This window comes from Tenrec ecaudatus, chromosome 12, assembly GCF_050624435.1.
Source record: "Tenrec ecaudatus isolate mTenEca1 chromosome 12, mTenEca1.hap1, whole genome shotgun sequence".
In the NCBI taxonomy this organism is placed as follows: domain Eukaryota; kingdom Metazoa; phylum Chordata; class Mammalia; order Afrosoricida; family Tenrecidae; genus Tenrec; species Tenrec ecaudatus.
Window position 1 is genome coordinate 69112397 of NC_134541.1, and position 25248 is coordinate 69137644.

Genomic DNA, 25248 nt, shown 5'->3' on the forward strand with positions numbered 1-25248 from the left:
AAAATATACTGGAGATTTTTAGGGGTGGGGGATTTCCTCCAATTAGTATGCTTTTCAACAATATCAAGTACTTCAAAGATGAATGAAACACCTCTGCCTTAACTTCTCATGTAGTAACATGAATTCTACAGATATTTTTCATATAGTAGCCATAATATCTCATTTTGAGAAATGTTTGGGGTTAACCATTATAGATTTCAATATAACAGATGGGACTTTTCAGAGGACAGGAGTTTTATTTTATCATCATTAAATCGTTCTTACCTCCAGCCAACATTGCAGTAAGGACTATTCCACAAGACCAAATGTCAACTGGTTCTGCATTAAATTCTTTTCTCTTTAAAAGTTCTGGAGCAACATAAGGTAAAGTACCACACATCCTGTTTAGCAAGCGCTCCCGATTATTATGCCGAAACACTGTTGCCAAGCCAAAGTCAGAGATTTTGAGGTTATCTATACCAATAGGAGAAACAAGGAAACTTGGTAAAAATACTCTATAAATATACCTGGTTAAATCCAAAAGTGTTGCTACAGAACCATGATACTATTGAACAGAAATATACAAATGTGAAACTATTATTTATCGGCATATCCTCCCATCCAGGTCCGATATACTTCTGAAGGTTACTGAAGTGGTCAAGGATTTCACTGGCTTGAATCCACAGTAATTGTTCATGGGAAGCAAAAGTCATGAAATCAAATGACATTAGGCAAATCTGCAAAAAAATTTTTCAGTGTTGAAGAACAATAGGTCATTCTGAAGACTAAGTGTACCTGACCCAAGCCAGGATAGTTCTCATTGCCTAACATGCCTACGAAGGTTGGACAATGCCCATCAGTAGTCAACTGAACACCCCCTGTCAGAACGGCCACAAGGAAGAGACGAGCCAGTCAGGGTGCAGTACAGCATCAATGAAACGCTCACCTTCCTCTAGTTCTTTAAGGCTTCCCTCCCTCCCCTGCTACCATGACCCTAATTCTATCTTACCACTCTGACTAGACCAGAACATGTACACTGGTACAGTTAAGAGCTTGAAACACAAGGAATCCAAAACAGATAAACCCCTCAGGACCAATAAAGGGAGCAGCGATACTAGGAGGGCAAGTGGGAGGGAGTACAGGGGAAGCGATCACAAGGATCAACATATGGCCCCCATCCCGGGGGATGGAAAGCAGAAACGTGGGTGAAATGAGACAGCAGTCAGTGTAAAACATGAAAAAATACAAAATAATAATTTATAAATTATCAAAGGGGCATGGGGAGGGAGGGAGGGAGGGTGGAGGAGAGAGGGGGAAAATAAGGAGCTGATGCCAGGGGCTCAAGTAGAAAGAAAATGTTTTGAAAAAGATGATGACAACATATGTAAAGATGTGTTTGACAAAATGGGTATATGTATGGATTATGATAAGAGCTGTAAGAGCCCCCAATGAAATAATTTTTTAAAAAGTTGAACAATTAATAAGAAAGATCAAAGAAGAAATGATGTTCTCAAAGAATTATAATGTTCGCAAAGAATATTGAAAGTACCATAGGCTGCCAAAAGCCAGGGGGAAAAAATCCATCTTAGAAGTAGAGCCAGAACAGTCCTTAGAACCCAGGACTTCCGACCTGTTCTAAAGAGACACCAGCACCTAGAAAAGGACAGGGTGCAGGCGTGGCAAAGTAGAAGGGCTGTGAAAAGGAGGAAGACCGTGTCAAGCTGAGTGACACAGTGGCTGCAGCAATGGGATCAAGAATCGCCGTGACGATAAGGATGGGGCAGCACTGGGCAGTGCTTTGTTCTGTGGTACTCAGCCTTGCTGTGGCTCAGAGCTAACTCCCCAGCAAGACCAAACAACCCTTCTGTCAAGTATTCTGCTCCCATCACTTTATATCAAAAAACCAATGGTCCAACCTTGAAGAGAATGATACACACAAAATGTGTCATTGTGTAGGAGGGGAGGCCAGGGATGGTAGCACAGAGCAAGCTTCGAAACACTGATCACATCAGGTTTTAAGTTAGTGGGTATTTTACCTCTGCTTCCTAACTTTCTTTCTTTCTTTTTAAAATCATTTTATTGGGGACCCTTACGGCTCTCTCATCACAATCCACACATCGATCCATTGTGTCAAGCACATTTGTATACATGTTGCCACCATCATTTTCAAAACACTTTCTTTCTACTTGAGCCCTTGGTATTAGCTCATTTTCCCCCTCTCCAACCTGCCTGCTTTCTAACTTCCAATGGACATTACATATATATTAATTCATAAGTATTAAATTAAACAAACGAAACCCCAAACTCACTACAATCGAGTCAATTTCTACTCACAGCAATCCCTTACAGGACAGGGAAGAACTGTCCTAGTGGGTTTCCAAGACTGTAATTCTTTATGGGAGTAGAAAGCCTCATCTTGTTCCCCAGATACACGGCTGGTGGTTTCAAACTGCTGACCTTGCGGTTAACAGTTCAATAAGTAGCTATTATGTAATATATCTTAAAACACTGAAAATGATGGCATATGTGCAAATGTGCTTCACACAATGGATGGCTGTGTGGATTGTGATAGAGATGTAAGAGCCCCCAATGTTTGAGATGCTGGAAATCTATTACCAAAAGTTATGAATGAAAGCAATACTGCAATTAGTGCTTTTTGGGATTACTTAAGGAGCTTGATGGCACAGTCGGTGGGTTAATCATCATGCTGCTAACTGCAAGATCAGTGGTTCAAACCCATCAGCTGCTCTGTAAGAGAAAAGAGAGGCTGTCTACTCCTGTAAAGAATTTACAACCCAGGAAACCCTATGGAGCAAGTCCTAGCCCATCCTATGGGTTGCTATGGGTCACAATCCACTCAGTGGCAGTGGGTTAGAGGAACTCAAATCATGTGCCTTTTGAAGGTGCTCTGAGTGCTGGGAATAGAAGAAAGAAGCATGAAAGAGCAACATCAGCACTACAGAATGGATGAGACAGGTTTCTCAAGGAAATGCTTTTCCGATAGTCCCTGCTACCGTTAAAGAATGAGGTTTTAAAAAAAGAAGAATGAGCAGGTGTATTGTCACGATGGGGAAAAAATTCATTGGAGTAATTTTCCTGACTTTTTCTCATCGGTGTCGTTTTCAATTTTCCTAAAATTTCTGCATAATAAACCATATGATCATCCTGTGTCCTTTGAGAAAATCCCCCAAAACAATCGCCATAACCTTCTGCACTGATCTCTCTGCCATGGATCTAATTGGTCTAAAAGACCAGCTCATGGCCGGCCAGCTGTCTCTGCCCCACCTCATCTCGACCCAGGCTGTGTGCGAACCTGGCTGGTAAGATCATGGCCATCCAGGAGATGCGCCTGCGGCACAGCTTCCAGGCCCATGTTCAAAGGATGACATAACTCCTGACTCCTTCCTTGATCATCACCTCTATCTGTGGAGGCAGCGTCAGGCCTCTCTCCAGCCTCTCCCAGGATCCCAAGAGCAGGTGGGAGGGCAGGGAGCTGCTGCCTCCAGGGCAGAATCTTGTAGAGCCCCAACCCTAACACCAATCACGGGAATAATAGTTACCACTTACTGGGCATGCACTTGGCACCAGGCCCTGTGCTTCCCCTGCAGGAGCGCCTGTGAAATTAACGACACTGCTATGACAGCTTCAGCAGCCCCCTTTACAGATGAGGGAACTGAGGCTCAGAGCTATGGCATCACTTGTCCAACTCACCACTGGGATTCAGGCCCAGGTGGGGACTCCAAAGCCACTGCTATCACTTGACACATGTCAGTGAGTGCTGGGTCTGACAAGGTCCCATCAAACCCCTTTGCTGCCCAACCTTGCCCCCGGCCCCATCTCAGACTTCAAATCATGCTGGAGCGGGCCACGCCCAGCACCTCTAATCCTCTCTGAAGCTCCTTGGCATCTCCATGGCAACAGTATCCTGAGCAGCTGGAGCTGAGCTCTGCCTGCTTCAGAGAAGTAGAGGTGGTCTTTGCCGGCAGAGCCCCCCAGGTCTGAGCAAGTGTGTCTCGGACACCCCACCCCAGCCTTACAACCCCATCTACCCCTTCACAGGGCTCCTCAGAAGCCTCTCAGCCTCCTTTCCTCTCTCCTCCACCAACCTCCTGTGCTGTCTAATCTCCCTCTTCCTCCCAGCAGCTCCAGCCCCCTTTCCAGGTGAATACTTTCCTCACACCCACAGCTGCTACTGGGCCCAGGGGCCACATGTGGACTTAGCCTTGTTGCGAGTTACATAATCTCTAGTCAACTTGTGAAGGGGCGAAGTCTAGCCTGTTAATCAGGCCATAGCCAATGAGGCCTCTGTGTGGGCATGGCCTCCTGAGGATTCTGGGAACTCCCGGTCTTCTTCCCTGGAGGTAAGACACTCTGCTTGTCTTCCTACTGACAAACCACATGGAGACCCCTAATGGAACCAAAGCCCTGGAGCTGGAGGAGCCACATGGAGACCCATGCCAGTGCTGAGATGCTTCCACGGCCACTGGATCTGCAAGACTTTCCACCCACTGATCTGTGATCTTCCTTCATTTGGTGTCATTGCATGAGTTGTGTGAGTCTGAAGAGGAAACTATAGATTGGTATCGGACGTATGTGCTAATATCAGACTTAGGGACTTGATTTGGACTTGGCTCTGATGTTTTCTTAATATACAATTACTCTTTGACATAAAGTTCTCTATTAGACAAAAAAAAAAAAAGACCAGCTCGTAACTCAGTTTGGACTGGACCTTTTTATTCTGAAGGTACCGTAATGGCACTAAGACAAGAGTATTGCTAATACAATTTGTCTGCAGCCATCCACTGACTGACGGGACACATTTAAACACATTTTGTTTGGAATAAACAAACACATATGAATTGGAACCCCAGTAGCAATCTTTTTGACTTACCCCGGTACAGGAATTATTGGGTTTTATTGCAAAATCACTGATTTAAGACATGTAGTATTCATCCCCTAAGAATAACCAATATAGACAACAAATAAATAAAACCAGCAAAAATATTACTATCTATGCTAAAACAAGAAAGAGGCTTGATTCTCATCTATTAATCTAGAGAAATGCCACTGGAACACAAAATAACTTGGCCTAAGTTAAGAAATAGGCTGATGTCATCAAAGGGAGGTGACCTCCTGAAAAAGAGCACTTGAAACTTTGGATGGGAGAAAAAGAGCTAACGTTCTAAGTCACGGGCATAGAGCAAATATCAATAACCTTCTAGGCGTAGCTTACTCGACCATCAATTGGCAGAAAGAAAAAAATGTAAAGCCACACCTGCCTGATCATCCATAATACAATAAAATTATTTCAAATACCTTAAAATTGTTAAAGTGGCACTAATGTGCTAGCCAATTAGCCAGTCAGTAGACAAACCAGTGAAAAAACACAGGTAAGTGTTAAGAAAGAATGTTAAAGGATCATATAGCAAGTTAATTCAACCTCACTCACTTTCACTTCCATTGATTCAATTCTGGCTCATAACAACCGGAGAAGATAAAGTGCAATTGCCCCTGAAAGTTTCTGAGACTAAATCGTTATGGGAGCAAAATGTCTTATCTTTCTCCCATATGTTACTTAGTTTTCATAAGAATTAGGGAAGCCCTTTATTGAAGAAGTATCTATTAGTATCCTTTAATCGTGCTATCTGATAAATTTCTCAAATTAGAATACATTCTTCGAAATAGTAATTCCATTCCTAGGAGCCTATCAAGAGAAATGCTCCCATAAATTAACAAATACACAAATAGTCATAGAAAATATCAATTAAGATGATTAAATCTCAATACCAATGTAGTCATTGTAAATATGTATTGTGAGATTTAATCATTGTAAATATGTATTAAGGGACTTAATCATTTTAGTTGAGACTTGCTATGACTATTTGTATATATATTTGTTAATTTATGGGAGCTTTTCTGTTGATATGCTTCAAGTGTCCATCATTTTTTTTTCTTTTAAAAAATCATTTTATTGAGGGCTCATACAACTCATCACAATACATACATCCATCAATTGTGTAAAGCGCATTTGTACATTTGTTACCCTCATAATTCTCAAAACATTTCTTCTCCACGTAAGTCCCTGGCATCAGCTCCTCTTTGCTTTTATTTTCAAACAGAGGTCAAGTTCTTTTACTGGTTGCCATGTTTATGGCAGTGGTTGTGATTCAAAGAGGTCTTGCCTTTAGGACCTTAGAAAACATCCAGATCTGCTTGAATGTTTTTTATTTTAACAATTTATTGGGGCTGATACAATTCTTTTCACAGTTCATACATATACATACATCAATTGCATAAAGCACATCTGTACAGTCTTTGCCCTAATCATTTTTTTCTCTTTTCTTCTTTTACATTTTATTAGGGACTCAAACAACTCTTACCACAATCCATACATATACATACATCAATTGTATAAAGCACATCCATACATTCCCTGCCCCAATCATTCTCAAGGCATTTGCTCTCCACTTAAGCCCCTTGCAACAGGTCCTCTTTCCCCCCCCCCCTCCCTCCCCATTCCCCCCTCCCTCATATGCCCTTGGTAATTTATACATCGTTATTTTGTCATATCTTGCCCTATCTGGAGTCTCCCTTCCCCCCTTCTCTGCTGTCCCTCTCCCAGGGAAGAGGTCACATGTGGATCCTTGTAATCAGTTCCCCCTTTCCAACCCACTCACCCTCCACTCTCCCAGCATCGTCCCTCACACCCTTGGTCCTGAAGGTATCATCCACCCTGGATTCCCTGTACCTCCAACCCTCATATGTACCAGTGTACAGCCTCTGTCCTATCCAGCCCTGCAAGGTAGAATTCGGATCATGGTAGTTGGGGGGTGTCCATCATTTTAATACACATTTACAATGAAAACTAGTGGGGTTTTTTTTTTTAGTTAGGGACAAGTTTAATGTCCAAAAACAAGGAACTGCTTCTATAAAAATCAGGAATACTCATACATTATGTAAGTCACTTATGCTTACCTCTATTTTACTTCTCTGTCAATTTGTCATATTGTGGTGGTAGGTTTGTTGCTTAAAGTTATGTAATTGGTACTACTATACCAACAAGGTCACCCAAAGTGCCGGAGTTTCAGCAGAGCTTCCTGACTAAGAACAGACTACAGAGAAAACCTAACCACCGAACTCCCTATGACTAGCATAGAAACATTGTCAGTTACTGAAAACCTCATGAACAGAAGTAGAATATTGTCAGAGATAGTGGCATAAGATGAGCCCCTTATGCTCGGCACTCAAAATATGCCTGAGGAAGAGTTGTCTTCTCAAAGCAGAATCTATGTAATGACATGGCTGGAGAAACGTCTGTGGGAATAAAATCTTTAGGATCTTCATTTGCTGATGGAGCAAGACTCAAGATAAGAACAGCTGCAAACATCAATTAATAATTGGAACTCAGAACGTAAGAAGCGTGAACTTACAAAAATTGGAAGTTGTAAGAAATGAAACAGCATGCATAAAGATCAATATTCCAGGCATTAGTGAGCTGAAATGGGCCGGTATTAGCTATTTGGAATAAAAAATAATATGGTTTACTACGCCAGGTATGCTAGCCAAGAGGAATGGCACTGCATTCATGGTTAACAAGGATGTTAAGGTCTATCTTGAAGTCCAATGCTGTCTGTGATAGAAAGTATACACAAAGACAAGGAAATCCAATCAATAGAACTATTTTTCAAATCTGTGCACCAACCACTAAAGCAAGTGAGGAAGAAATTTAAGAATTTTACCAATGCTTCAGTGTGAAGGGACGTAGGAAAATACCTAACACAAAGGTACCAGATGACATCACAGAGTCCACTGATGGATGCTATTAACTCTGAATATCAATGGACTGAACTCACCCATTCAAAGACAGAGACTAGCGGACTGCTGCCAACAAGAGACACAGCTCAACCTTCACACAGAAAAAGGCTGAGAACCAAAGGTTGGAGAAAAATATACCAACAAACAGCAATTCATAAAAAGCAGTGGTTGCAATTGTGATCTCGACAAAACTGATCTCAAGGCACAAGTCATAACAAGAGATAAGGAGGGGCACTATATAATGCTTAAAGGATCAGTAGAACAAGAACCAGTGAGCATCATAAACATTTATATACTCAACGAGACACCAGTGAAATTCGTCAATCAAACACTCCAATAGATAAAAAAGAAATCACAAGCTCAACCACCAGAGTAGGTGACTTTAATACACTACTCTCTGAGAAAGATCACAGGGAAAGAAGCTTAACAAGGAAGCTACAGAACTACGCTCTACAATTAGGCGACTTGACCGGATAAGACATTTTCAGAGGTGTCCACCCAAATATAAAAAAATTCATTCTTTTCATCTCCGCATGGCACATACTCAAAGATCACGTGCTGGGACACAAGAAAAACACGGGCAAACAATTGGAGGATGAATAATTCTACTGCAAAATGAGTGGATATTGACCCTGATCAGAGACAAATTAGGAACTTTTTAGAAACCAATAAAAATGGGAATATGGCATACCAAAACCTTTGGGACACAGCACAAGCAGTTGTCAGAGGGTGTTTGATTAGAATTCAGGCTGGCACAAAACCTCCAGCAATTAGAGTGCAGTCAACAGGGCAATCTGATAGCAAAAGAAAGCAAAAACAAAAAAGGAAAGAGAAAAGAAAAATTAGAGCAGAAATAAACAAGTGGGAAAACAAACTATGCAAAAATTCAATGAAGCAAAATCTGGTTCTTTGAAAAGATTAACAGTATTGATAGGCCACTGGCAAATCTAATCAAAGAAAAGAAGGAACAAGTATCAATAGGCAGGATGTGGGATGAAATGGGAAATTAAAGCCTCCTAAAGAAATTAAAAGGATGATTACACAGTACTACGAAGGCATGTACTACAATGAATTCAGCAACTTGGAAGATATGGACAAATACTAGACTATCCCAGATGGATCTCAAGAACCTCACTAAACCCATAGCAATAGACAAAATAGACTAGGTTGTCAAGGAAACACCAACTAAAAAAGCCCCCAGGCCAGCTGGCTTCACAGGAGAATTCTACCAAGCATTCAGGGAAGAACAGATACCAATCTACACAAACACTTCCAGAGCATAGAAAAAGATGGCAAATTCCCAAACCCTTTGTATGACATTAGCATAACAACGATAGCTAAAGTGGTCAAGGATCCCACAATAATTGGAAATTACAGACCGATATTTTTTTTTACAATTAGCAAAATTTTATTTGCTCATTTTTTTTACATTTAAAGTATTCTTCAATAACAACCTTGGCATGAGATTGTCATAGTCCTTAACAAACACGCAACTGCAACCAACCACTTTCCGGGGTTTTCCTTCTCTATCCATGTTGCAGAGGCCCGCCCACTCTCCTAGTGTCTGATTGTCATCACCTTAACGAGGCTGACCTGGTGTGCAGCACACAGGGCCTCCACTAACTTGACACCCACAGGCTCATCACAGTTGGATGCAAGCGCACAGAGATGAGCTTGGCGCTAGTCTAAGGCTTTGGCAGCTTCGCGGATTCCATGTGATTCAACATCTGAAACACCACCAGCATTATTTGGCACATTGATAAGAAAAAGGATAAAAACCACCTGATAACAATCAATAGATGCAGAAAAAGCATTCAACAACATCTAATACCCATTCCTATTTAAGATACTCAAGAAGATAGGAATGGAAGGAAAATTCCTCACTATAATACAAGCTATATAAGAAAAGCTAACAGCCAATGTGGCAGTCAATGGGGAAAAGATGAAAACGGTCCCACTAAAAAAGGGGACAAGACAAGGATGCCCCTTGTCCCCACTCTCATTTAACATAATAGTGGAGGTCCCAGCTAAGAACATAAGGCAAAGTAAAGACGTCAAAAAAGTATTCATCTGGGGAAAGAAGAGGTGAAATGATCATTATTTGAAGATGATATGATTTTATATGTAGAAAACCCCAAAAGCTCCACAAGAGGAGTATTGGAAGTGATAAGAGGAATATGGCAGAGTGGCAGGATACAAGATCAACAAACAGAAGAGGAAATCAAAAAGGTAGTCCCCTTCATAACAGCCAAGCACAAATTGAAATAGCTAGTGATATAACTAAACAAAAATCCCAAAAGATTTGTATGAGAACTACAGAACACTATTCCAAGAAACTGAGTGGCCTCCACAGACGGAAGAATATCCCATGCCCGTGGATTGGAACATCAACAGAACAGACAGCATTCCTCTAGCTCCTGAATGCTTGCTCTTCCTGACTTTCATGACACCAGGTCTGCCTTACAAATCCAGCTAGACAGGAGCATGCACACTGGTACAGATTAGAGCTCTCAACACACAGCATCCAGGACAGACAAACCTCTCAAGAACAGTAATAGGAGTAGCCTGAGGGTAGGAGGAAGGTGGGGGGGAGTAGTAGGGAACTACGGTAAGGATCCACGTATAACACCCCCCCTTTTCCCCAGGTGGTCGAACAACCGAAATGTGGGCAAAGGGAGACAACAAATGGGGCTAAGATATGAAAATAATAATAATTTTTAATTTATCAGGGGTCCACAAGAGTGGGGGAAGAGGGGAGGGGCGGGAGGGGTTAAAAAGAGGAGCTAATACCAAGGGCTCAAGCAGAAAGAAAATGTTTTGGCAACAAATGTACAAATGTGTTTGATACAATTGAAGTATGGATTGTTATAAGAACTGTAAGAGCCCCCAAATAAAATGATTAATAAAAAATAAAAAACAAACAACATAGTTCAGGGACATAAACACTGGAGCAATCACAAAAGAAAACCAAGGTCATAAAATAAAATTCAGAATGACTACTTACACCTATTTGTCTTCATACCTAACCTATCCAAAACGCACTGCCACTGAGTCAATTACAACTCACAGACCCCATAGGTCTGCGGAGCAACGCCCCTTTGAGTTCCTGATGCTGTAAATCTTTACCACAACACAAAACCTAATCCTTCTCCTAGGGTTACAACTCTAAGTAGGTTTTATTATCCCTGTTTTATCATTGAAAAATGTGCAAAATGGCCTCAATTAAACTTAAGTCCAAATGACTCAAAATCCAAGACCTTAACAATACACTATGGGGCCTCATATTCACACACATGTAGTCCTTGTGTTCTGGAGCTCTTGTCACTTGAGCCTGCGCTTACTAAAAATGACTTAACGTGTAGAAGAGAAAGGAGGGGCATTCATATAATGTTAGCAAGGCTATCAGCATTCAAAAATAATGGGAATCATAGAAAATCTGGACGCTTGTGCTACCAGGATTCTCAGGATTCATCAATGGGCCATTCACAATCACTTTTTCCCTATAAACCAAAGTTTTTAAATATCTGAAATTTTGCTATGTGTCTTATAGAACAACTTGCAGAAGGCTAATTAACCAAGGGCAGATTTAAGGTAGACAGGTAAATAAATGGTTTAATAAAAGGGATATCTGAAAAATTTCAAAAAACTGAAAACTAAATTTATAACCATCTAGTCAATACCAACTCCTAGTGAACCTATAGGACAGGATCCTATAAGACCTGTAGGTTTCCAAGACAGCAACTTATTTAAGGGAGTAGAAAGCCTTGTCTTTCTCCTATGGAGCTGCTGGTGGTTTTGAACTGCTGACCTTGCATGGCTCCCTGAAAGGTATCGATTGTTCTTAATCTGACTGAGTACACCTTTTTCCGTCATTCTGCTCACGCTCCTGTCAGAGAACTCCTGTCGTGGTTTACAATGGTTTTTACAGTGGGGTCTCACCAAAGTAGTTTTGGACTGCTAGCTCCTCCATCACTTTGAATTAAACAAAAAATCATTTTACTGGGGGCTCCTACAACTCTTATCACCACCTACACATACATTGTGTCAAGCACATTTGTACATTTGTTGCCATCATTATTTTCAAAACATTTTCTTTCTACTTGAGCCCTTGGTAGATACTTCACAATTTCCCCCTCCTTCCCTTTCCTACTCTCCCTCCCTCATGAACCTTTGATAATTTATATATTATCACTTTTTCATGTCTTACACTGATCGATGTCTCCCTTCACCCACTTTTTTATTGTCCATTCTCCTGGGAGGGGGTTATAGGTAGATCATTGTGATCGGTTCCCTTTCTCCCCTCACCTTCCCTTTACCCTTCTAGTATGGCTACTCTCAATATTGGTCCTGAGGGAGTTATCTGTCCTGGATTCCCTGTGTTTCCAGCTCTTATCTAGACCTGTGTACATGCTCTAGTCTAGCCGGATTTGCAAGTTAGAAATGGAGTCATGATAGTGGGGGAAGGAAGCATTAAAGAACCAGAGGAAAGTTGTATGCTTCATCGGTGCTATACTGCACCCACTGGCTCATCTCTTCCCCACAACCCTTCTGTTAGAGATGTCCAATTGCCTACAGATGGGCTTTGGGTCTCCACTCCACACTCTCACAATGATGATTTTTTGTTCTCGGTCTTTGATGCCTGATACCTGATCCCACTGACACCTCATGATCTCACAGGCTGGTGTGCTCCTTCCATGTGGGCTTTGTTGCTTCTCAGCTAGATGGCTGCTTGTTTATTTTCAAGCTTTTAAGACCCCAGACGCTATATCTTTTGATAGCCAGATACCAATTCACACTGGTAACTGACACTAAGTTTGGTGCCTACAAGTCTTTCTAACCTGTTTGCTACCAAGAATATGACATTTAACTTTAACTGTTTGATTAGTTCATTTTAATCCAAATACTAATTTGGTATTTTTTACACTAGAAAACAAGGTTTTTGGATTTAAACCATTTCTTTAATCTGCTATGAGTCACTCAATGATTTACTGAAAACCTACTATTTACCATCTCTAGTGCTAGGACATTATCCCCATGGAAACTTACTCATTAATGAATTACCCAAGACTAATCTTACAGTAACTCATCTAGTGAGTTACACTTGTATCTAAGTCACTGTATTTCACCTGAAACTATATAACCTGTTGACATGAAATGTACTGACTCTCCTCAAATTTCCTTCTATTTTCAGATTTCTTTTTTTTTTTTGTCCTGAGATTTTAGTACTACAAAAGCTTTCAATTCTACTTTTGTTTGGTCATATTAAAATAAGGTAGGTAGCAGTGAGTAAATGTCAAACTTACCCCTTTCATCCAATAGGAGGTTTTCTGGCTTAATATCCCTGTGGGTTATTCCAATACCATGGAGATAAACCTGAGGGGAGCAAAGGGGTGACACGCCAGTATTTGTTAACGTACTTCATTTGCAGTTTTAAATAAAAGTCAAAGTGTCGACTGTACCTACCACCCCTGCCATTAGTTGATGGAAGAACCTCTGAGCATCTTGTTCAGGCATGCCTATGTCTGGCTCTGTAAGAATTAGAAAAGGAAGTTTACCATGAATATATTCAAAGCAGGAATCACAGTCAGTTCTTAGTTTCAAGCATATGTGTTTGTCACTGTACTTTAGAAAAGGGAAGCTCAGCAATTGACTCAGGAGACCACTTATATATGGTATTTAATTGCTCACATTTTTCCTGTGATATGACCCACACAAATTAACGTATCACAAGTAACTTGCAGAGTTACTGACATATAAAGAATGGCTAGCTCTTAGAACCCTGATTTCTCTATTTCCTCTCAATGATGTCTAATTTGTCTCACTCCTAAATTAACTGCCAAGAGCATGCCTGAGCAAATCTAAACCAATTAGATTACCACTGGAACAAGAGAATTAAATTTCAGTGTCTTACACTACAAAGTCATGAATGCCTATGAAGCTCGAGAAAATGTTTTAAAGAGAAACAGTTTCTTGTCAGCTATCTTTTTATATTTCCATCTTCCTCAACTCTCTTGGGATGTAAATACAAGGGTGCTTCAGGAAATTCATGGAACATGGAATTAAAAGATAATCGAATTGTTCCATGAAATATTTTAATCCTTTTCATATTAGTTTCCAATAATTGGGTTTTGACTGGTAACACATTAGCTTTAAACTTGAAATTTATTTCTCAGTGTTGTCTATTTATTCTTGGCATCAACACAGAATGCTAAAGTACTAAGTAGATCTTTTATGTTAAAAATCCCTATAAAATTCCCAATTATTTCACTTAAACAAACAAAGAAATGTTACAGCATGTCACTCTTTTGGACCTACAAATGTCTGCAGTGATTTCATGTAGCTAGGATGTCTGTAAAGAAAAAGAAATCATAGGGCTAGCTACATTGCAATGAGAATATTTCATCACGAAACTATAATTTATCCTTTTTAAACTCTATCACAGCAATCTTCATAAAAATCACACATATCACTTGAAGGAAAATGTTTTAAGTAACTATAGATTTTTATCAGTTAATTCACGTAGCAAAAAAGAGAATTTATCCCAATCTCATGGTTGCATAAGCAAAATCAAATCCAAGATAAAAAAAAAACAAATTTAGAGATCAGGTAGAATAATTATCTTAAATCTTTATAACACTGAATTGGGACCCTTTTTTTCCATACCTATTCTATCAAACAGTTCTCCCCCGCTACAGTACTCCAGAAATAGATACTGGATATTGCCTTCTCTTCTGTGGCCATAAAATTTCACTACGTTCTCGTGATTTAACATTTTATTGATACAAATCTCCTTCTTAATATTTTCTGGACAGTCTACGGCGCGCTTCATGTCCACAATCTTCACCGCAACCGCTTCTTCAGTTCTTCTGTTCACAGCAAGCTGAACTCTAAGGCGGAAAAAGAGTGATAATATGCTAAATGTATGAATTCTGCGCCCTCTGAAGCTTCAAAACTTACACATACTCAAACCAAAACTATTTTATTTGAATTACCAATTCAACAAAACGAAAGCAAGGAAATTATTTCTGCCATACTCTCAACAGAGACGATTCCTTTCTAAGATGTTAAGTATGATGGTTAATGCCCCAAAGAAGCAATCATGCTGTCACCCAAATCATTAATAAATGCTCGACTAAATAAACTAATTTTAGATGGTAGCAAATCTACTCCATATCACCTCTATAACGGGTTATTTAGTTACTAAAATTATCTAACATCTAGTACTACCATATTATACACCTGCGACGACTGTTCTAAGGCACCCTGGTGACATAGTGGTTATGTTGTTGGCTGAGATCGGACAGGTCAGCCGTACCAGACAATCTGCAGGAAAAAGACGGGGCTTCTGGAAGCTCACAAGTCCTACAGGGTCAGTGTGCAGCAGCATCACCTCGATGGCAGTTTGGGACTACTATTCTACACCCCAGTGGGGTAGGTACTACAATCGTCATCTTTCAATTGTTGTCGTTAGGTGACATCAAGTTGGTTCTAATTCAATACTGTTGTTAGGTACCCTCCAGTCTGTTTTAACTCAACAGTGACCCTCTGTACAAGAGAACACTGCCCAGTCCTCTGTACCACCTTCAATCTGACAGGTGAGGAAACAGAGATACAAAATAACTGTAGGAAACTTGCCAAAGATCATAAAGCAAAGCCTTACAGATACACTGCTGCTAAGTATAAGAAATCAGTCTGGAAAAAACAGATCATGTATGATTCCTAATATATAACATTCTGGAAAAGACAACACTAAAGTGATCCTAAATGTTCACTGGAGGTTGGAAGTGACATGAAAAGGTGGGTCACAGAGCGTTTTGAGGGCAGTGGAGCTAATTATGTGATGCTGGAATAGTGGCTGCATAACATTAAGCATTTGTCCAAACCCACAGGACTGCAAAGGGGGCTTCAAACAGTGCGTGGAAAAATTCCATTTCCTTTTAATTTCATTTTTCCATGCATTTTCGAGGTATAATACCAAAACTAAATCCCAATATGAATTAGACTTTAGTAATGTATCAATTTTTGTAACAATAACCTGTAATATTGTATCACAGAAATGCATATTAGCCACTAATGTACAAGAGAAAGGGTTACACACCGGAACTCTCCCTGCGCTTTCTGCAGTTTTTGTACAAACCTAACTGCTCTTAAAAATAGTTTATCCAAAAGAAAAAAAAAATCACAAAACAGTAAGTACCACGGTTAAGCAGAGGACTTGAAACCTGGAGTCTGTCGTCCAAATCTGTTCACTCCTCTAACCACTATGCTTCCACACAGGCAAGTAATATATGGGGGCATGATGACTCCATAGATCTCGTTTAGTTCTTTACAAGAAAACATCAGACGGGGAAGAACTATTCTCATAGAAGAGAGCCTGATTCTGTAGTTTGTTTCCAAATGTTTGGGATTTCAAATGCAACTATCTATTGTCTGGGGCGCCACGAATCCAAGACAACCAAAAGTACTCAAATAACAGACAGGAAGGAAACGGGCTCACACTCACTCTCCATAGGCGCCTTCTCCCAGGGTTTGCACCAAGTCCCAGTCTTCCACAAAGGGCACTGCCATCGCGTCACTAAAGTAGCTGGGCTGCGAAGGGCAGGGGGCCAGAAAAGACACAGGATGAGTGCCAAGCTTCAATCACGTGTAATGCCCTTGAGCTCTGTGCCACGATTGCCCAATGTAAACATTTTGGTTGCTCCTTACAGCAACTCCATCGTCTTCCAAGTGTTTAAATCACACGCAATCTATTTAGGTATTTTATTGTGCAAAGAAGGCGTGGCCACACGCGCAAGCTAAAGGTCAGAGGAAATCCAATAGCAGCGTTCAGAGATTGCGGGAGAGGGGGCGGGGACGAACGCTTTAGGGCGAGTGACTGGCCCAGGGGATTTGGGGAAAGGAGGGGGACAATGAAGCCCAATTACGGCTCCAGCAGCCTCTTTCTGATGCTCCCGCACCGACCAATCTAACCGGCCAGAGGAACCCGGGACCGGGCCGAAACGCCCCAGGACGCGGAAGGAGAGGCTGGGACACAGCTGCGCGGGCCCCAACTCTGGCATTGCCAGCCAGCAGATCCGTGGAAGGAATCTCCGATTCCCCTTTCTTGGGGACCCCTTTCTACCGCATTCTGCCCTCTGGCTGTGACCCCTCCATGGGACTCTCTCCTCCCCCCTTCTCTTTTCCACAGCTTCCCTCTCCACGCCCTTCTTCAAAACCTTGGAACACCGTCCAGGCTCCTGTCCCACCTTACCAGCCGTCCTTCTCTCCAGGCTGTCCAGTGCCCGCCACCAGAATCCAAATGCAGTCTTTTTCCCGCCAAAACTTGCGTGCGTCATACTGTCGTAAGTGCGCGCGCCCGGTGTCGTAAAGCAGGGCCGGGCGCGTTTCCGGCTTGCTGCTGTCAAGCTTGGGCGCTCGGAGTTTGTGGCCCCTTCGCTCGAGGCGTCCGGCCTCGGTGACTTGGGAGCCCGGAAAGAGCCTCACTGAGGTTGTGTAAGGGCTGCTGCCCGCGTTCGGGGCACCCGGGAAAGGAGCCCCCGGTGTGGGGAGCCGGGCCGCGCGCCCCCGGGTGCTGCTCGCAGGCACCGCGCCGCAACCGCCTGCGAGACCAGGGGTGGGCCCCAAGCACGGCCGGGGTGTCGCTGTGGGCCCACGAGTGCCTTTCGGTGGGAACCACTGGCCTGTGGGACCCCTTTTGCTGCCTGACAGGACTGTGGGGGCCCACTCGGGCCTGCATAAGCGCTACGTTTTGATAGTGTTTGTCAGGAGATACTGGAACTAGAAAGCTAGGGCTAGCTGTTGAGAATCGATCCTGTGACTATTGAAACGAATGTGTGGTAGGAGCTGAACCCATGCCACCCCCCTGCCGCTCACCCAGTCCACGCCAACTCTCAGCGACCCGCTAGGGCGGGGTAGACCTGCCCCGTGTTTCCCAGGCCGGAACTTTTATGTTTGAAATTAGGAACTGGTATGCTATCAAAGGCGCCGAGTCCCCTTCAGTTAGTTACTCGGATCAATATTTAAGGTTTGCGGGAAGCGGTTTCTCTCCCCATAAAGCGATTCTTTTTTTTCTCTCTTAAACCCTTTTTTTTGGAGGGGGGGGTTGTTTATCCCCCATTTTATCCCTCTTCTCCGTTCCCACACCCACCACCACCACCACCAAACACCCCCGGCCCTGGTCCCCCCATACATAGTCGTCCGTCTATTAGTCTATAAACCACCTTTTTTTTTTCTTAAAGCAATGAATTATATTAAATGTTTCTTTGTAACATTGAGTTTGCTAATCATAACATTCTCAATGTCTGTGATGTTTCTAAGTTAGTTTATCGACGCACTACATTCCAGTGTGAATGTACCCAGAGCATCTTGATCTGTTCCTCTGTAGTTAAGGTTCTTGGTTGTTTCCATGTTTCTGCTATTGTGGAAATTGTTGCAATAAACAGAGGTGTACATGTCTGTTATAGTCTTAATTTCTTTGGGATGTATACCCAGTAGAGATTGATGGATCATAAAGTACTTGGATTTGCACTTAATGAAGAGCCATATTGATTTCTTTTTTTTTATTGAGCCATATTGATTTCCAAAATGGTTGTACAATCGTATAGTCCTGCCTGCAATGTGAAAGTGGTCCTATATCTGCACTACCTCGCTAACATTTATTTTCGGCATTATTTCATTTTGCCAAGTGTTGGTGTGAGGTGATTACTCATTAATTTAGATTGCTAATCATTTCTTCACGTGGTTATCTGCCACTTTTAGTAAACTGCCTACTCGTGCACATTTTAAATTGGATTTTTTTCCTATTTTCTCATTAAGATGTAGTTGTATATTATATAATTTTGGAGATTAGTCCTTTATCAGATGTATTTTTAAATTTTTGTGCACAAATGGCATATTTTTAGTAGGTTCCAGTTCTTTATCCACAGGATGGATATTTTTCATTATGTTCAGTAGTGTGTTTATGGCATGCCCTTTTATTAGGGTCCTTACATTGCCCCTAATTTTTGGTCCTGTGATTTATATATGTTTTTAATCCATCTTCAGTTTGTTTTTGTACGTGGTGTGAGGTATGGGTCGTTTCATTCTTTTGCAAGTGAAGTATTTTATCTTTTGTGTAGTTGTGTTAAGTGGTCTTTGTTCTTTGAATATCTTTTTCATCATCTCTAAAATAAGAGTCCAATTGACTTGTCTTTTGGTCATATAGCCTGCTAGGCTTCCAAATTTTTCAGTTAGTTTGAACAATTGTTTATCTTTGGGCTCTTCTATATATCAGATTACGTCATCCGAAGAAAAGGAGATTTTCATTTCTTCTGTGCCCACGTGCCTGGGCAGCATAAAGGCTGGAACTTTTTTGTTTTGGTTCCACTTAAGCCCCTGGCATCAGCTCATTTTTCCCCTCCCTCCAAGCTCCCCTCTTCCTCATGAACCCGTGATAATTTATAAATTATTTTGTAATATCTGAACACTGTCCAATGTCTCCTTTCACCCACTTTTCTGTTGTCCGTCCCCCAGGGAGGAGGTTATATGTAGACCCTTGTTATCAGTTCCTCCTTTCCACCCCCACCCTCCCTGTATCGCTACTCTCACCTCTGGTCCTAAAGGGATCATACATCCTGGTTTCCATGTTTCCAGTTCTTATCTGTACCAGTGTACATCCTCTGGTCTAGCCAGATTTGTAAGGTAGAATTGCAATCATGACAGTGTGTGTGGCAGGGGGAGGGGGAGGAAGCATTTAGGAACGAGGAAAGTTGTATGTTTCATCGTTGCTACACTGCACCGACTGGCTCTTCTCCCCACGACCCAAAAGGGGATATCCAATTGCCTACAGATGGGCTTTGGGTCTCCACTCCACACTCCGATTTTTTCTTCTGATGATGCCCAATACCTGATCCCTTTGACACATTGTGATCACACAAGCTGGTGTGCTTCTTCCACGTGGGCTTTGTTGCTTCTGAGCTAGATGGCTGCTTGTTCACCGTCAAGCCTTTAAGACCACAGACGCTATCTCTTTTGATAGTCAGGCACCATCAGCTTTCTTCACATTTGCTCATGTACCCATTTGTCATCAGCGATTATGGTGGGAAAGTGAGCATCATGGAATGCCAGGTTAATAGAACAAAGTGTTCTTGCATTGAGGGAGTACTTGGAGGCCCAATATCCATCTGATACCTTAATACTAAACCCATACATATATGCACATAGATCTATTTCCACATCCTCATATATACATATGTACATGCCTTTATTTAGACCTCTATAAAGGCCCTTTGCCTCCCAGATCTTTCCTTTATTTTTCACTTTCCTCTTGTCCCCATATCATGTTCAGTCTTCATTTGGGTTTCAGTAATTCCTCTCGGTTACATTACCCTTGGCCCTGCCCTACCAGGAGGCTGGAACATTTTACAGGAGTAGAAAGCCCTGTCTTTATCCCACGGAGGGCTGGTCATTGCAGACTTCGGATCGCGGCCCATCCATAACCACACCACCACCAGAGCTAGACGCATCACAAATGTCATTTGAGACAGTGTCAAGATAAAACTTTGCCTTGTTTTGTGAAAACGGGTTCCAAAACAACCTATGTTTGGCCCAATCTTTCTGAAGGAAGAACATCAGTATTGCTCAGGTCTACACCCTTTTCCATTCTTAATAGACAGGAGCCCTCATTTTACAAAGAAAAGGGGAAAAAAGTACAAATGTTTGGAGTTTATTCTTTCAGCAATCCTTGTGTGAGTGGGTCTTCAAGAGTTTGGAGAAAAATAGAATTGAAAGGGATAGGATTTGTCTTTGAACTTTTGAAACTTCATCTTCAAATACACACACTGCCTGGTCCTTTATAATTGTTCCTATTGTTTTAGCCCAATGTGCAGCCATTGTCAACCCCTCTCCCCTTCCGGGCCATCCTTTCACCGCCCTCTACTAAACACAATGTCCTTGTGACAGGTCTCCTGATATCATCCCAAAATACATTGAGACACAATTTGTCAAGCCCCTTTCTGAGGTACGCGCCATCTACATGTCTTTCAGCACAGACTTGTTGTTCTGACAGTCAATGCTACATTTAAGATTCTTTGTCAACACCAGAAATCAAAGGCACTAGTTCTTCAATCTTTTTGTCATCTTTCAGATGCATATATCCAAACTCAAATCTCATCAAGTTATCAAGTTCATGCCAACTCATAGCGATCCTGTAGGATACGATAGAACTGCCTATGTCTTTCTAAGACTTTAACTCCTTTGGGGAGTAGAAAGCCCTGAGTGGATGGTTTCAAACTGCCGACCTTGCAGTTGGCAGCCCAAAGGTAAGCATTCCACCACCAGAGCTTGCACATGCATAGGTGGTTGGAACTACAATGGCTTGGGCCAACCACATCTTAGTACTCAAAGGGACATCTTTGCTCCCAAACATTTTAGAGATCTTTTGCAGTAGATTTGCCCAATATGTTTAATTTGACTGCTTTTTCCATGGGTGTTGACACTGGATCCAAGTAAAATGAAATCCTTGACCATGTCAATCTTGACGCCATTTATTATTACCAGTTGAAGGGATTGTTTTCAGATGTAATCCATACTGAAGTGTTTCAAGTCCTGTTTTCAGCAATTTGTGTCACCTGCCTATCGTAGGTTAAGGAAACTTCCTCTAATACTGACCCAAAATCATTCTTCATACAATTGTTCTCGGATTATTTGCTCGGCATAGATTGAATTAATATGGTGAAAGGATTGAACACTGATGCACACCTGTCCAAACTTTAAGCCACACAGTATCCTCTTGTTACAACTACCTCTTGGTCTAAGTACAGACGCCATATCAACACAGCTAAGTATTTTGGAATTCCTGTTTTTCGAAACATCCATGAATTTGTTAAGATGCCTATAATCGAAAGCCTTTAAAGGGTAAACATCTTTCTGGTGTTCTCTGCATTCAGTAGAGATTCACCTAATATTAGTATTGATTCCTTTGGTTCCATGTCCTCTTATGGATCCTGCCTGAATATCTGCAAGTTCCATGTTGGTTTACTGCTACAATCATTATTGTCAGTAAAATTTCACTTGTGTAAGAATGATATCTCTGCATTCTGTTGGATCACCTTTCTTGTGGAATGGTTAAAGTGGGTAAAGCCAATTCTGAGAAAACATACTAGCTTGAAAGCCAATAATCTTGAAAACCTGGAATAGGTATTTTCTGTGACATTAAACTAAACCGAAAACTCAGGCAATAATTTCCATTATATTCTCCAGTCCGCAAAACCGGGCCACATACACTTAGCATAGCTAGTTAGAGTAAAATACAGTATACGAAAAATTCACAGATCTGTTTAAAAAAATAATCAGGGGCAGAAATAACAGAACATTTGAAAACAGAGATGGCACAAGTGTTAACCTTGACATCAGTTAGAACTTCATGTCATTAGCCCCTTTCCTCTTGAGTTTCCGCCCAGTGTTACAAAGACTATGAGGAAATGAGAAGGCCCTACACACAGCCCTATCCATGTCTGAATGGGTTTCAGACTATGGTTTGTCAGCCTGAAAAATATAGGCTGAACAGGTCTCAGCCATAATGTGAGCTAAAAATAGCTAGAAGAGAATGAATATATTTTCATCCAAAATTTTACTGAAATGATGGTAAGAATAAAAAGTGTAAAGACAACAACCCATAGCAAAGTACGAGAAAATCTTGGAAAGTGAAAAGCCTTTAGGTGAAGATAGCTGACTCTCAAAGTCAGCAACGGGAAAGCGAAAACTCAACTGATTTACATCACAGAACTCAAAAAGCTAAAGAATTGTTGACACTTGAAAAAGCTATGTGGAGGTGAAAATGGGGCCGAAGAGAGGGTTGGTTCAAAGAGGGGAGGTTGTAAGAAAGAGACCCCTAGATGCCTCCCTCCTCCATGTACCAAGGAACTGTCCCATCCCACAGCTAGGACTTAAAGAGAATAATAGATGGTAACTGAACAGAAGTACATCAGACACAGTTGAAAGCCTGGACATCTGACTGATAATAAGACCATTAAATTTAAGTTTAGGCACTGAATGTTGATACTTTCAGGCCTGCCCCCACTCTACTCCTAGAAAATTAGCAGACTATAGCTTTTATTCATGAGCCAGATAATACACAAGCCTGCTTGGGGAAAATATCTTATATGTAAGAATAAACAAAGACTACATGCCCCCAATTTAAAAATCTTACTTAGATCACAGTACAGTGAAGCCCACATTTGATAAGCTTCCCGTTATTCCTTATTAACCAATAGATCTTCCTATCAAATTTTCATTTCAGGGTCCTAACTCTAAATAAAAAAGCAGACAGTTAAGATTTTGAGAAAGCTTTTAATATTAAAGATGTCAAATAAGAAATATTCCACTTTAAAATTTTAGTTATGAAAAATACGACAGAAAACAGAAAATTTAGATTGGAAAGTAAAGTTGAGGAAATTACTCCAATAAGAAACAGAAGGCAGTGTATAGGAAAGTAAAGATTACATTAGACTAATTCAGTAAATTTAACATCCAAGTAACTATTTTCAGAGAAAAGGAATCCACAAGTAACTCTTCTGAGAACCTGATTTTCCATATTGAAAATTCCCCAACTATCCAGCACAATGGGTTACCCATTCTAAAATACATTATTGGGAAGGTTAGAACATAACAAAAAGAAGATCCAGAGAAGTCTGGGATAAGAGGAAATGCATTAAAAAGATTGGCAATGCATTTCTTAACAACAGGTGGGAGATAGAAAACGATGAGCCAATGGCTTCAACATAATTCTAAGGAAATGGAAGTCTAGATCCAAATTGTCAATCAAGTATGTGGAAGAGACATAGAATTTATCTCTAATAATTGTATCTCCCCCACATACTATCTCTGGAAGGTACTTTGAGGTGATGCATCAAGGATGAATTTGGCTATTGGCACACATGTATCTATACATCGAAGTTCAAAAGAGAAAGAAAGCAAGCTAATTCCCCAAAGCCCAGTTAAAAACAAACAAACAAACTATGAAAGAGTGAACCAAGACCAGAATGTTTCAGTAAATAAAAGAATCCAAGATTGAAATTATCAAAAGACAAGATAGTTTTAAGAATGAATATGTAACTTGTTTGAACATACAAAAGAAGACTGTCAAAAATTAAGACTTTGGGGATGAATGTGTGTCAAGTACTAAAAGCAAATTTTTAAACATATAAACGGCAATTATCCACTAACAAAAATATTACACAGGACATGTGGCAGTATATACAACATGGCTCATAAAGGAAGAACTCAATACTGCTCTAACCTAATATACTATGTATAACGGAACTTTGGGGAGCTAGTAAGAATATGTGTACTCATGGATATGATTATCGTAAAAATGAGCTAAATTCATAATTCAAACATAATAAAGTCGATAGACAATGCCTAAACTTGAAAAACCAAGAAGTACTAAGGCAAAGCACAGTATTTAATGATATGGAAGTAAATAACATGTAAAGAGGTTTTCACTGAGTGAAAAGCATTGATTTTTCTTTTATACTGGCTAAAGTGAAAAGTAAAAATTACAAAGATGGTTTCATGTGCCCTACAAAGTGACAAAATTGAAGGCGAACAGCAGCAACTGTAATAAATTACAAGGTTATCCCACTAAATAAGAACAGATCATTAATGAACTATAATTAGTGTAGCTCATAATGGTAAATAAAACCCAGGGTAACTTCTTCCACTAGGAAGGAATTCTATATACAAATCAAATATAATGTATTTATTTATAGTAAGTCAAATATTTTATCAAATCTAAATCTCAGCTGCATTTAAAGCAGTTGGTATATAAAATGGTTTGGAAGGCCAAATTTTCTGGGTCTACCAGTATTCTCAATTACTCATTAAAAGCACCATTTGACTTACAATCTAAAAGCCATGCCATCCCTCCTTTTTCCTTAAACAGGTAACACTCGTTACCTTATATTTTAATGACAGGATTTGTAAGATAATTCCTTCTAACTTGTGGCTTATTTAGCAAAGGTTCCAAAACCAGATCATCTGGTTGGTTTGATTACAGTAACAGCACCCAGGCCGAGGATAAATATATGCATATTTAAATTGAAAAAACATTTGACCATCAAGCTCTGTACATGATGTTGGAGGAGGCGGTTCTTCTCCATGGAGAATAATTTCATTGTTGGCCTGGGGTCTTCTACACTGATTTACTCATGCTTGATTTATTCTTGCTACAACAAACAAATAAATCAATATAAAACCCAAAAACCTGACCAGTCTCAAAGAGTATTTCTGAGAGTAGGTCTGGCTAAACACTGTCAGTCCCTTCTTAGGTGAAGAGCCCGCAAGAACAAATGACATTGAAAACAGAGAACTGATGGCAGATAGCTGCTTTTCCTGTACATGAAACAAAACTCCCAGGTCCACAAACATCGACTCATTCCACAACACTTCACTGAGCACCTACTATGTGCTAGATAT

At 40.8% G+C, this 25248-nt stretch overlaps 1 protein-coding gene across 1 annotated transcript in view; it reads right to left on the reverse strand.

Annotated features, from left to right (window-relative positions):
• Positions 1–17153, reverse strand: part of CHEK1 (checkpoint kinase 1) — a 32377-nt gene extending 15224 nt beyond the window's left edge. The window contains exons 1-6 of the mRNA XM_075564120.1: positions 17045–17153; positions 16298–16383; positions 14458–14681; positions 13258–13322; positions 13098–13167; positions 265–453 (exon numbers count right to left, since the gene is read on the reverse strand). Of these exons, the coding sequence (XP_075420235.1) occupies positions 265–453; positions 13098–13167; positions 13258–13322; positions 14458–14681; positions 16298–16362 (613 nt within the window). The 5' untranslated portion in view covers positions 16363–16383; positions 17045–17153. The remainder of the gene's footprint in view (positions 1–264; positions 454–13097; positions 13168–13257; positions 13323–14457; positions 14682–16297; positions 16384–17044) is intronic.
• Between the last annotated feature and the right edge of the window lie 8095 nt (positions 17154–25248).